This window comes from Salvelinus namaycush, chromosome 25, assembly GCF_016432855.1.
Source record: "Salvelinus namaycush isolate Seneca chromosome 25, SaNama_1.0, whole genome shotgun sequence".
Lineage (NCBI taxonomy): Eukaryota > Metazoa > Chordata > Actinopteri > Salmoniformes > Salmonidae > Salvelinus > Salvelinus namaycush.
The window spans coordinates 13875846-13889055 of record NC_052331.1 but is presented as its reverse complement, the minus strand read 5'-3'; the positions used below and the strand labels follow the sequence as shown (position 1 = coordinate 13889055).

Here is a 13210-nt window from a genome sequence, read left to right as displayed (position 1 = left end):
TGGCAAATTTTTCCAAAAACCAGCCTGAAACTCTTTCTAAAGACTGTTGACATCTAGTGGAAGCCTAGGAACTGCAATCTGGGAGGACTTCGCCTTATAATAAAAGCGACAGCCATTGAAAATAGTGGTAGGCTGAAATTTTATTTTTGGGGGATGGTTTGTCCTCGGGGTTTCACCTGCCATATCAGTTCTGTTATACTCACAGACCGTATTTTAACAGTTTTAGAAACTTTAGAGTGTTTTCTATCAAAATCTACCAATTATATGCATATCCTAGCTTCTGGGCCGGAGTAACAGGCAGTTTACTTTGGGCCCGCTTTTCATCCGGACGTGAAAATTACTGCCCTCTACCCAAGAGAGGTTAATCCATTTTGGTCTTTAATGCAGGGCTGACAGACAAGTTCCTTACTGTTTCCCCCTTCCACTTGCCTCTTCCATTTTTTCTGTAATGCTGCAATTAGTTGGTTGTAATTTTGGGTAGAGCAGACATTTCCATATCCAGAGATTCCGGGCACTGGCTGGGTCACTCAATGACATTCAAAGACTTGTCCCGAAGCCACTCCCGAGTTGCCTTGACTGTGTGCATAGGGTCGTTGTCCGGTTGGAGGGTGAACCTTTGCCCCAGTCTGAGGTCTTGAGCGCTCTGGAGCAGGTTTTCATCAAAGATCTCGCTGTACTTTGCTCTGTTCATCTTTCGCTCAAGCCTTACTAGTCTCCCAGTACCTAGTCTCCCAGTCCCCTGAAAAACATCCCCACAGCATGATGTTGCCACCACCATACTTCACCGTAGGGATGGTGTCAGGTTTCTTCCAGATGTGACACTTGGCATTCAGGCCAAAGAGTTCAATCTTGGTTTCGTCAGACCAGAGAATCTTTAGGTTCCTTTTGACAAACTCCAAGGGGGCTGTCATGTGCCTTTCAATGAGGAGTGGCTTCCGTCTGGCCACTCTACCATAATGGCCTGATTGTTGTAATGCTGCAGAGATGGTTGTCCTTCTGGAAGGTTCTCCTATCTCAACAGATGAACTCTGGAGCTCTGTCAGAGTGACAGTTTGGCCGGGCGGCCAGCTCTAGGAAGAGTCTTGGTGGTTCCAAACATATTCTTCAGACAATTCCTTCGACCTCATGCCTTGGTTTTTGCTCTGACATGAACTGTGGGACCTTATATAGACAGGTGTGTGCATTTCCAAATCATGTCCAATCAATTGAATTTACCACAGGTGGACTCCAATCAAGTTGTAGAAACATCTCAAGGATGATCAATGGAAACAGGATGCACCTAAGCTAAATTTCGAGTCTCGTAGCAATGTTGGGGTATTGTGTGTAGATTGATGAGTAACATTTTTATTTAATCAGTTTTTAATAAGTTTGTAACGTAACAAAATGTGGAAAAAGTGAAGGGGCCTGAACACTTTCCTAATGCACTGTACATGTGGGTTTATGTTTTCCAGAGTCGGAGGAGTCGTTTGAGTTCATTATCGTGTCTCTGACGGGCCAGATGTGGCATTTCGAGGCGTCTACGTTTGAGGAGAGGGAGCTGTGGGTCACAGCCATCGAGAGCCAGATCTTTGCCAGCCTGCAGTCCTGCGAGAGCATGAAGAATAAGGTGGGCATGAGAGACAGTGAGGAAACTGTGGGTCTGTCGAGTCATGATTAGTTCAGGGTCAGGAATTTTTCCTGACCACGTGACTTGGCTATGAAAATCTCTGGTTGCTAATCAGGATGTGTGAATGCAAAATTCTCTCTCTCCCCCCTCTCCCCATACCCTTCTCTCTTGCCCTCCCTCCCCTTTCACTCTTTCCCCTCCCTCTCTCTCCCCCTCCCCATCCTTCCTTTCTCTGAGCTGCCATGTGTTGGGCTGTGTGTCAGACAGGTGCAGTGCAGCGTGGGGGAGCTCTTATTAGAGCTGACAGACATCAGAGATGGGAACACGGCCTGTGTCAGAACACAGGGGAGGAGACGCAACGCAACACCGACTCAATTTCATATAATACCCACTCTCTCTTCTCTTTCTCTCTCTCTCGCTCTCTCTCCTCCTCCTCTCTTTCTTCTCTTCCCCTCTCTTCATCCTTGTTCTCTCTCAATGATCACTAGGCCTTCAAAGCCTCTAGTACTCCCTCCCCTCTCCCCTTCTGTTTTGTGCTGTGTAGCCAGCTGAAATCCTGTCTCCTCCATTCTCTCACTGCAAAGCAATGATGCTTCACACACGGAGTCCCTCTTGCTTACCTGTTTATAACTTCTCTCTGCTCCCCCAAAGTCCCGGTTAGGCAGCCAAAGTGATGCAGCGTCCATTCAGTCCATAAGGAACGTGAGAGGGAACAGCATCTGTGTGGACTGTGATGCAGCCAGTGAGTACAGTACTTTCTCAACATCCAAGCTATATGTCAATGATTCCTAATACTTTACGTGCCAGGTATTGTATATAACATGATGTCTTCAGATTGCTATGAGCCAGATATCACCCTTGCTTATTAGTAACTAACATAGGGCTAATTTTGTTCCTCTCCTCCTCCTCCTCTCCCAGACCCGGATTGGGCCAGTCTTAACCTGGGGGCTCTGATCTGTATCGAGTGTTCAGGGATCCACAGGAACCTGGGGACCCACCTGTCAAGGGTCCGCTCCCTGGACCTGGATGACTGGCCCGTGGGGCTCAGCATGGTGATGATGGCTATAGGCAACGCTATGGCCAACAGTGTCTGGGAGGGGGCCCTGGAGGGGTACACGAAGGTGGGCGCTGACAGCACCAGGTCAGTACCCCACATCTCTCTGTTAGTGTGTGTTTGTTTGCCATCTGCCATTTGCCAGCTTTGGTGGAGGGATTTTGAAACAAACTGGTTGGAAATCCCCACATATTGAGCTGGTCTCCCCTGGAGCAGACCCTGGTTCCCACCCCTCCTTCTCCTCTCTGCTGGGGCACCCAGGTCTGGTCCCCTCTTCCCTCTCCCCTCTCCCCAGTGAGGGTTTTTTGTCTCTGGGTGACAGTTAAGGCCCAGCGCGTCTCTCTGACTAATGACCCTGTGTGTGGATGAGCAGGTAATTAAGGAGCCCATTATGGTGTTTAAGCCCACCCCAGGGGCCAGGCCCCTGGCCCCAGAAGGGCCCTGTCACATATCTATCACACAGAGGCCCCCCATCACTCTCTCTGTCCCACTGTAGAAGACAGGTCTGTAGGGTCTGTACTGTTGGTGACCTAAATTAAGAGAATATGTAAAGATATACTACTTAAGTGATAAACGGCTTGGTTTTTGATTTGCTGGTCTCATTGTTAAAAATGTTTGTACTGCAGTTATTGAAATTGTATAGTCATTTGAAATGAACATTTGTCAGTAAGACAAGTGTGGATAGATAGACTGAAAGTCAATGTAGTTGTATTGTAAAAGACAATTGAGTAATATTGTTTCCCTGCACATTGTACATTTGGTATTGGTACTGATCCTGTATATAGCTTCCTGTCTTATTTCTTGTGTTTTCTTTCTATATATACAGTGGGGAGAACAAGTATTTGATACACTGTCAATTTTGCAGGTTTTCCTACTTACAAAGCATGTAGAGGTCTGTAATTTTTTTATCATAGGTACACTTCAACTGTGAGAGACGGAATCTAAAACAAAAATCCAGAAAATCACATTGTATGATTTTTAAGTATTTTCATTGGCATTTTATTGCATGACATAAGTATTTGATACATCAGAAAAGCAGAACTTAATATTTGGTACAGAAACCTTTGTTTGTAATTACAGAGATCATACGTTTCCTGTAGTTCTTGACCAGGTTTGCACACACTGCAGCAGGGATTTTGGCCCACTCCTCCATTCAGACCTTCTCCAGATCCTTCAGGTTTCGGGGCTGTCGCTGGGCAATACGGGCTTTCAGCTCCCTCCAAAGATGTTCTATTGGGTTCAGGTCTGGAGACTGGCTAGGCCACTCCAGGACCTTGAGATGCTTCTTACGGAGCCACTCCTTAGTTGCCCTGGCTGTGTGTTTCGGGTCGTTGTCATGCTGGAAGACCCAGCCACGACTCATCTTCAATGCTCTTACTGAGGGAAGGAGGTTGTTGACCAAGATCTCGCGATACATTGCCCCATCCATCCTCCCCTCAATACGGTGCAGTCGTCCTGTCCCCTTTGCAGAAAAGCATCCCCAAAGAATGATGTTTCCACCTCCATGCTTCACGGTTGGTATGGTGTTCTTGGGGTTGTACTCATCCTTCTTCTTCCTCCAAACACGGCGAGTGGAGTTTAGACCAAAAAGCTCTATTTTTGTCTCATCAGACCACATGACCTTATCCCATTCCTCCTCTGGATCATCCAGATGGTCATTGGCAAACTTCAGACGGGCCTGGACATGCGCTGGCTTGAGCAGGGGGACCTTGCGTGCCTTGCAGGATTTTAATCCATGACGGCGTAGTGTGTTACTAATGGTTTTCTTTGAGACTGTGGTCCCAGCTCTCTTCAGGTCATTGACCAGGTCCTGCCGTGTAGTTCTGGGCTGATCCCTCACCTTCCTCATGATCATTGATGCCCCACGAGGTGAGATCTTGCATGGAGCCCCAGACCGAGGGTGATTGACCGTCATCTTGAACTTCTTCCATTTTCTAATAATTGCGCCAACAGTTGTTGCCTTCTCACCAAGCTGCTTGCCTATTGTCCTGTAGCCCATCCCAGCCTTCTGCAGGTCTACAATTTTATCCCTGTTGTCCTTACACAGCTCTCTGGTCTTGGCCATTGTGGAGAGGTTGGAGTCTGTTTGATTGAGTATGTGGACAGGTGTCTTTTATACAGGTAACGAGTTCAAACAGGTGCAGTTAATACAGGTAATGAGTGGAGAATAGGAGGGCTTCTTAAAGAAAAACTAACAGGTCTGTGAGAGCCGGAATTCTTACTGGTTGGTAGGTGATCAAATACTTATGTCATGCAAGAAAATGCAAATACTTGTTCTCCCCACTGTATATATATATATATACACAGTATACACAATATATATAATGAAATACATGTTTTTATTAGTTATACTATTTTAATATTAATTACTGCACTGTTGGTTAGAGCATGCAAGCATGTCACTGAACTTGTGCATGTGACAATAAAACTTGAATTTATAGAAAAGTAAACTAACTTGTAAATGTACCTTCAAATGCTCTTGTAATAAAGGTGATGACAGCTATTGTTGCTTGGAATTGCGTATCAAGAGGACATATGTTTCAAGTTTGTTTTAATGTCACATGCACAAGTACAATGAAATGTCTTTCCTGCGAGCTCTAAACCCAATAATGTAGTAATCAATATTAATTTAGTACTAAAAATAACATAAGGTAGAACAGAAACACACGAGAAATAGAAATAAGAACACGAGAAGTAAGTAAGCTATATACAGCGTCAGTTCCAATACCATATTTACAATGTGCATGAATACTGGAGTGATATAGGTAGATATTGTATACGGGTAAGGTGACTAGGTATTTTTTGTTGTTGTATTTTATTAGGATCCCCATTTAGCTGTTGCAAAAGCAGCAGCTACTCTTCCTGGATTCCACACAAAACATGAAACATAATACAGAATGACATAATACAGAACATCATTAGACAAGAACAGCTCAAGGACAGAACTACATACATTTTCTTCTTAGGGATCAAATCCCGTTAACGGGATCGATTTGACAACATCCGGTGAAATGGCAGAGCGCCAAATTCAAATTAAATTACTATAAATATTAAACTTTCATGAAATCACACATGCAATACACCAAATTAAAGCTACACTTGTTGTTAATCCAGCCAACGTGTCAGATTTCAAAAAGGCTTTATGGCGAAAGCAAACCATGCCATTATCTGAGGACAGCACCCCATCAAACAAACACAGACAATCATAATTCAACCCGCCAGGCGCGACACAAAACGCAGATATAACGATATAATTCATGCCTTACCTTTGACGAGCATATTGGCACTCCAATATGTCCCATAAACATCACAAATGGTCCTTTTGTTCGATTAATTCCGTCGTTATATCCAAAATGTCCATTTATTTGGCGTGTTTGATCCAGAAAAACACCGGTTCCAACTCGCACAACATGACTACAAAATATCTAATAAGTTACCTGTAATCTTTGTCCAAACATTTCAAACAACTTTCCTAATACAACTTTACGTATTTTTTAACGTAAATAATCAATCAAATTTAAGACGGGATAAACTGCGTTCAATAGCGGATAAAAACAAAGTGGAGCGAGCTTTCAGGTCACGCGCCTCAAACAAACAGTACACTTCACTCAACCCTCATTCTGAACTGCCCTACTTCTTCATTACACAAAGGAAAAACATCAACCAATTTCTAAAGACTGTTGACATCCAGTGGAAGCGATAGGAACTGCAAGCAAGTGCCTTAGAAATCTAGATCCCCATAGAAACCCCATTGAAAAGAGAGTGACCTCAAAAAAACAAATACTGGATGGTTTGTCCTTGGGGTTTCGCCTGCCAAATAAGTTATGTTATACTCACAGACATCATTCAAACAGTTTTAGAAACTTCAGAGTGTTTTCTATCCAAATCTACTAATAATATGCATATCCTAGCTTCTGGGCCTGAGTAGCAGGCAGTTTACTTTGGGCATGCTTTTCATCCGGACGTGAAAATACCGCCCCCTAGCCTAGAGATGTTAAAAAGGCACACGTAGCCGACATATCAATGTCACAAACTATCTAGGTCAAATGGGGGAGAGGCGTTGTGCCGCGAGGTGTTGCTTTATCTGTTTTTTTTTTAACCAGGTTTGCTGTTTATTTGAGCAATATGAGATGGAAGGAAGTTCCATGCAATACGGGCTCTATATAATACTGTACGTTTTCTTGAATTTGTTCTGGATTTGGGGACTATGAAAAGACCCCTGGTGGCATGTCTGGTGGGATAAGTGTGTGTGTGTCAGAGCTGTGTGTAAGTTGACTATGCAAACATTTTGGGATTTTCAACACATTATTGTTTCTTATAAAAAGAAGAAGTGATGCATTCAGTCTCTCCTCAACTCTTAGCCAAGAGAGACTGGTATGCATAGTATTTATATCAGCCCTCTTGTTACAATTAAGAGCAAAACATGCCACTCTGTTTTGGGCCAGCTGCAGCTTAACTAGGGCTTTCCTTGCAGCACTGGACCACAAGGCTGGACAATAATCAAGATTAGACAAAACTAGAGCCTGTAGAACTTGCTTTTTGGAGTGTGGTGTCAAAAAAGCAGAGCATCTCTTTATTACGGCAAGACCTCTCCCCATCTTTGCAACCATTGAATCTATATGTGTTGACCATGACAGTTTACAATCTAAGGTAACGCCAAGTAATTTAGTCTCCTCAACTTGTTTTACAGCCACACCATTCATTACCAGATTCAGCTGAGGTCTAGCGCTTAGAGAGAGCAAATTAAGTGAGTGTGTGTGTGTGTGTGTGTGTTGGAGTGTCAGTGTGCGTGTGTACAGTCCTGTGAGTGTGCATAGAGACAGTGCAAAAGAAAAAAAGGAAATACAAGGGTTAACTCAAATTGTCCAATTAACCCTTTAGTTAGCTATTTAGCAGTCTTATGGTTTGGGGATAGAAGCTATTCAGGAGCCTGTAGGTGTCAGACTTGATGCACCGGTTCTGCTTTCTGTGCAGATGCACAGAGAACAGTCTATGGCTTGGGTGGCTGGAGTCTTTAACGATTTTACGGGCCTTCCTTTCACACCGCCTGATATAGAGTTCCTGGATGGCAGGGAGCTCAGCCCAAGTGATGTACTGGGCTATCCGCACCACCCTCTGCAGTGCCATGCGATCGAGGGCGGTGCTGTTGCCATACCAAGCAGTAATATAGACTCGTTGTGTGTGTGTGTGTGTGTGTGTGTGTGTGTGTGTGTGTGTGTGTGTGTGTGTGTGTGTGTGTGTGTGTGTGTGTGTGTGTGTGTGTGTGTGTGTGTGTGTGTTATCTGTGTCCATAGAAAGATGTCATATCCTCTTCGATCCATTCTACCCAACTCAGGGCAGCTTTGAGTTGAGTGATGGCCCACGATTACTTATTGAATGGTTTGTGGGCTCCAGTATTCCGCCACCCTGGACTTGATGAAAGATTATTGATACTGATTCCTCTGTCTCACCTCTGTCACTGTTCCTATATCGCCCTGGGTAGGAATGTTTTTCATTGTCACGAAAATCACATCTCATTCTGTGTGAGCACATGCATCTTTGTTTAGTCCGTCAAACAAATAACGATAATAATCCCATTATTATCATAGAGGAAAGAGGTTGTTGTCATTATCTCATCGGTAATCATCGATCGATGATTATTGAAATCCGGATATATATTTTGCTTTACGAAAGAGGAATCCATTTTTTAAATCAGAAATCTGATGAAGAAAGGAGATACCATTACCTTGGCCCTGCCTCTATATCACCTCAAAGCATCTATTGTATATATTTAGGAGACACAAAGGGGAATTAATATATTATCTTGCTTCTGATCCCCACCATTACTTTGTTGTCTCATCCATACAGATGAAACGTTAAGATTAAATATACAGATCTCTATTGTCTCCACACTAGCTCCTCCCCTGGGCTCGAAGTGGTTCTGATGTTAATTGTGTCACTGTGGTGACATGGAGCAGCTTTGTGATGGCACCCAGGCAGCTGGTGTAGCGTTCCCACCCCACCTCCTCCTAAACATTAGTGACACCTAATCTAAACGACTCAGTAACTACCTGAAGATGAGCCTCACATCTGATTGAATGTCTCCTGCGACACTAGTTCTGCCGGCTCGCATTTTGAAATGTTAACTTGAAAGGTGTTCATCCACAAGATTAGCTTAGCTCTTTAGGCATTCTTATGTGAAAGAGGTCTGCACAGATTTGCTTTGTCGTCAGATTTATGTAGATCTCGGTACTCATCGTGTAGGCTAATGTCGTGGTGGGATTTTGTAGTGGTTTGTATCTTTAAAGAACCAAAATGCATTTTGTATTTTTGATCAGACTTTTTCAGTGCCATCAACAGCTTTCAGAGAGAGTTTTACATGTATCACCCAATAATTTAATGAAGTCTGAATAAGAAAGATGTTGATAGTGGTGTGCCATAAAAAGCATGTGTATACATCAATAGATCATGATGACATATATTTCTCCTGGGCCATAAATCTCATGGAGAAATGCAATCTTTCTCCAGTCAGCATATTGGAAGGGAGTTGTTCCTTTAATTAGTGTCTGCCAGTCGGCATGTTTTCCATGCCACCTCTAATTGTCTGGCACACACGTGAGAGGAAACACTATACACTCACACTCCTGAGAGAAAACATGATGTGCGCACACACACACGCGCGCTCGTGAGAGAAAGCAGCACACACACACTTGTGAGGGAAAACACTACTGACTATTTTGACGGGGAAGGAAGAGGGGGGCTCCACCTCACACACACACAAACCTCTCCTTCCTCCCCCATGTCTCATTTGGGGGTGGAAGATGTCTGGGAGCGTAGACGGATGTGGAAGGCTATCCCTCACCGGTGCTGCCCACCTCACTGTCACCCCTCTGTCGGTTGTTGTGCCGCGCGGCGCCCTCGGACACGGCCAGGTAATAGCTCTGCTCTGACGACCAGAGGAGTGGAGAGAGAGCGAGTAAAAGAGCCCGCCTCCTCCTCCACTTTGTTTCAGAAATAATTTGCCGCTCCTGCATGCCGCCTGCAGGGTCTGCACGGTAATAAAAATGAATCACACCACTAACCTCTCCAAACCTGCTCCCTCTTTTTAACTCTGTCCTTCCTGGACGGATACACGGCTGGGAGAATGGAATTGATACTGCATCCCTCCACTGCCATCTCTCATATTCTTCCCTCATTCTCATCCCTAATTCTCAGCTGTTATTAGAATCACCAACCCAGTGTGGATGGCAGAAAGGGCTGTAGTTTAGCCTGATAAGGGATCCAAACTATAATGAGCCAGCTATAACCTCTCCTGTAGAACAGCCCCAGTCCCTAAACCAAAGAGCGCTGAGCCTTTCCGGATACTCACAGGTTAGGGGTGCGAGGAGCGCCAACCGGCAACTATCCAACTCTCCAAAGAGGCTTTAGAATAGCTGGCCTTGCCAGGAGCCCTGGTGGAGGTGGGGTAATTAATTTAGACTAATTAATGAGCGGAGCTGGGGTCTCCTGTCCAGTTCAGCACTGTGCCGTGGCAGTCTCTCCAAATGAAACCCACAGGTCACTGATTAGCCCAGCCTGCCCTGGAGATGATTTGTCACTAATTAGCCAATATGCCACGGGTTTCAGCACCAGCCAGGTATATAGGGGAAATTAACTAGCAAATCTAATTTTTTGTTACGCACACAGTTTACAGCAAGGCCAACTGAAGCAAATTACTGTCAGTGTTTTATCTTCTTTTCTAAATTATAGAGTATAATTAAAGCAACATATACACTATACATACAAAAGTATGTGGACACCCCTTCAAATTAGTAGATACTGCTATGTCAGCCACACCCGTTGCTTAGTCCACATCATAGGATGCCATTGGAATCTGGAGCAGTGGAAACGCATTCTCTGAAGTGATGAATCACGCTTCACCATCTGGCAGTCCAATGGACGAATCTGGGTTTGGCAGATGCCAGAAGAACACTACCTGCCCAAATGCATAGTACCAACTGTAAAGTTTGGTGGAGGATAAATATTTTTTTATGGTTCGGGTTAGGCTCCTTAGTTCCAGTGAACTTAGTTCCAGTGAAGTCTTAACGCTACAGCATACAATGATATTCTCGATGATTATGTGCTTCCAACTTTGTGGCAACAATTTGGGTGAAGGCCCTTTCCTGTTTCAACATGATAATGCCCCCGTGTTCAAAGCAAGGTCCATACAGAAATGGTTTGTCTGTAACGGCAGCCTTCCCTCTCTTCACTAGAAGAGGGGGTGGAACAGGGATCAGACCAACACGCAGCGTAGCCAGTGCTCAACATGTTTAATACGAACGATAAAAGTGAACACTTAACAAATCCAAAATAATAAATGTGGCAAACCGATACAGTCCTAGCTGGTGCATAGAAAACACAAAGACAGGAAACAACCACCCACAAATCCCCAACACAAAACAAGCCACCTATATATGATTCCCAATCAGGGACAACGATTGACAGCTGCCTCTGATTGAGAACCATATTAGGCCGAACACAGAAACAGACAAACTAGACACACAACATAGAATGCCCACCCAGCTCACGTCCTGACCAACACTAAAACAAGCAAAACACACAAGAACATTGGTCAGAACGTGACATTGTCGAGAACGGTGTAGAAGAACTTGACTGGCCTGCACCGAACCCTGACCTCAACCTCATCGAACACCTTTGGGATGAATTGGAACGCTGACAGTGATCCAGGCCTAATTGCCAAACATCATCGCCCGACCTCACTAATGCTCTTGAGGCTGAATGGAAGCAAGTCCCCGCAGTCAGCAAGTCCAACATCTAGTGGAAAGCCTTCCCAGAAGAGTGGAGGCTGTTCTATCAGCATAAGGGGGGACCAACTCCATATTTATGCCCATGATTTTGGAATGAGATGTTTGACGATCAGGTGTATACATACAGTTGAAGTCGGAAGTTTACATACACTTAGGTTGGAGTCATTAAAACTCGTTTTTCAACCACTCCACACATTTCTTGTTAACAAACTATAGTTTTGGCAAGTCGGTTAGGACATCTACTTTCTGCATGACACAAGTAATTTTTCCAACAATTCTTTACAGACAGACAGATTATTTCACTTATGATTCACTTTATCACAATTCCAGTGGGTCAGAAGTTTACATACACTAAGTTGACTGTGCCTTTAAACAGCTTGGAAAATTCCAGAAAATGATGTCATGGCTTTAGAAGCTTCTGATAGGCTAATTGACATCATTGAGTAAATTGGAGGTGTACCTGTGGATGTATTTCAAGTACCTCTTTGCTTGACATCATGAGAAAATCTAAAGAAATCAGCCAAGACTTCCGAAAAAAAATTGTAGACCTCCACAAGTCTGGTTCATCCTTGGAAGCAATTTCCAAACGCCTGAAGGTGCAACGTTCATCTGTACAAACAATAGTACGCAAGTAATAACACCATGGGACCACGCAGTCGTCACACCGCTCAGGAAGGAGACGCGTTCTGTCTCCTAGAGATGAAGGTACTTTGGTGTGAAAAGTGCAAATCAATCCCAGAACAACAGCAAAAGACATTGTGAAGATGCTGGAGGAAACAGGTACAAAAGTATCTATATCCACAGTTAAACAAGTCCTATATCGACATAACCTGAAAGGCCGCTCAGCAAGGAAGAAGTCACTGCTCCAAAACCGCCATAAAATAGCCAGACTACGGTTTGCAACTGCACATGGGGACAAAGATTGTACTTTTTGGAGAAATGTCCTCTGGTCTGATGAAACAAAAATAGAACTGTTTGGCCATAATGACCATTGTTATGTTTGGAGGAAAAAGGGGGACGCTTGCAAGCCGAAGAACACCATCCCAACCGTGAAGCACAGGGGTGGCAGCATCATGTTTTGGTGGTGCTTTGCTGCAGGAGGGACTGGTGCACTTCACAAAATAGATGGTATCATGAGGCAGGAAAATTATGTGGATATATTGAAGCAACATCTCAAGACATCAGTCAGAAAGTTAAAGCTTGGTCGCAAATGGGTCTTCCAAATGGACAATGACCCCAAGCATACTTCCAAAGTTGTGGCAAAATGGCTTAAGTCAAGGTATTGGAGTGGCCATCACAAAGCTCTGACCTCAATCCTATAGAACATTTGTGGGCAGAACTGAAAAAGTGTGTGCGGGCAAGGAGGCCTACAAACCTGACTCAGTTACACCAGCTCTGTCAGGAGGAATGGGCCAAAATTCACCCGACTTATTGTGGGAAGCTTGTGGAAGGCTACCCGAAACGTTTGAGCCAAGTTAAACAGTTTAAAGGCAATGCTACCGAATACTAATTGAGTGTATGTAAACTTCTGACCCACCGGGAATGTGATGAAAGAAATAAAAGCTTAAATAAATCATTCTCTCTACTATTATTCTGACATTTCACATTCTTAAAGTAAAGTGGTGATCCTAACTGACCTAAGACAGGGAATTTTTACGAGGATTAAATGTCAGGAATTGTGAAAAACTGGGTTTAAATGTGTATGTAAAGGTGTATGTAAACTTCCAACTTCAACTGTATGTTTGGTCATGTAGTGCAACTACA

At 44.0% G+C, this 13210-nt stretch overlaps 1 protein-coding gene across 1 annotated transcript in view; it reads left to right on the top strand.

Annotated features, from left to right (window-relative positions):
- LOC120020277 (arf-GAP with GTPase, ANK repeat and PH domain-containing protein 3-like) overlaps window positions 1-13210 on the top strand; it is a 241098-nt gene that overhangs the window by 216764 nt on the left and 11124 nt on the right. Inside the window, exons 14-16 of the mRNA XM_038963827.1 lie at window positions 1452-1606; window positions 2258-2348; window positions 2525-2747. Of these exons, the coding sequence (XP_038819755.1) occupies window positions 1452-1606; window positions 2258-2348; window positions 2525-2747 (469 nt within the window). The remainder of the gene's footprint in view (window positions 1-1451; window positions 1607-2257; window positions 2349-2524; window positions 2748-13210) is intronic.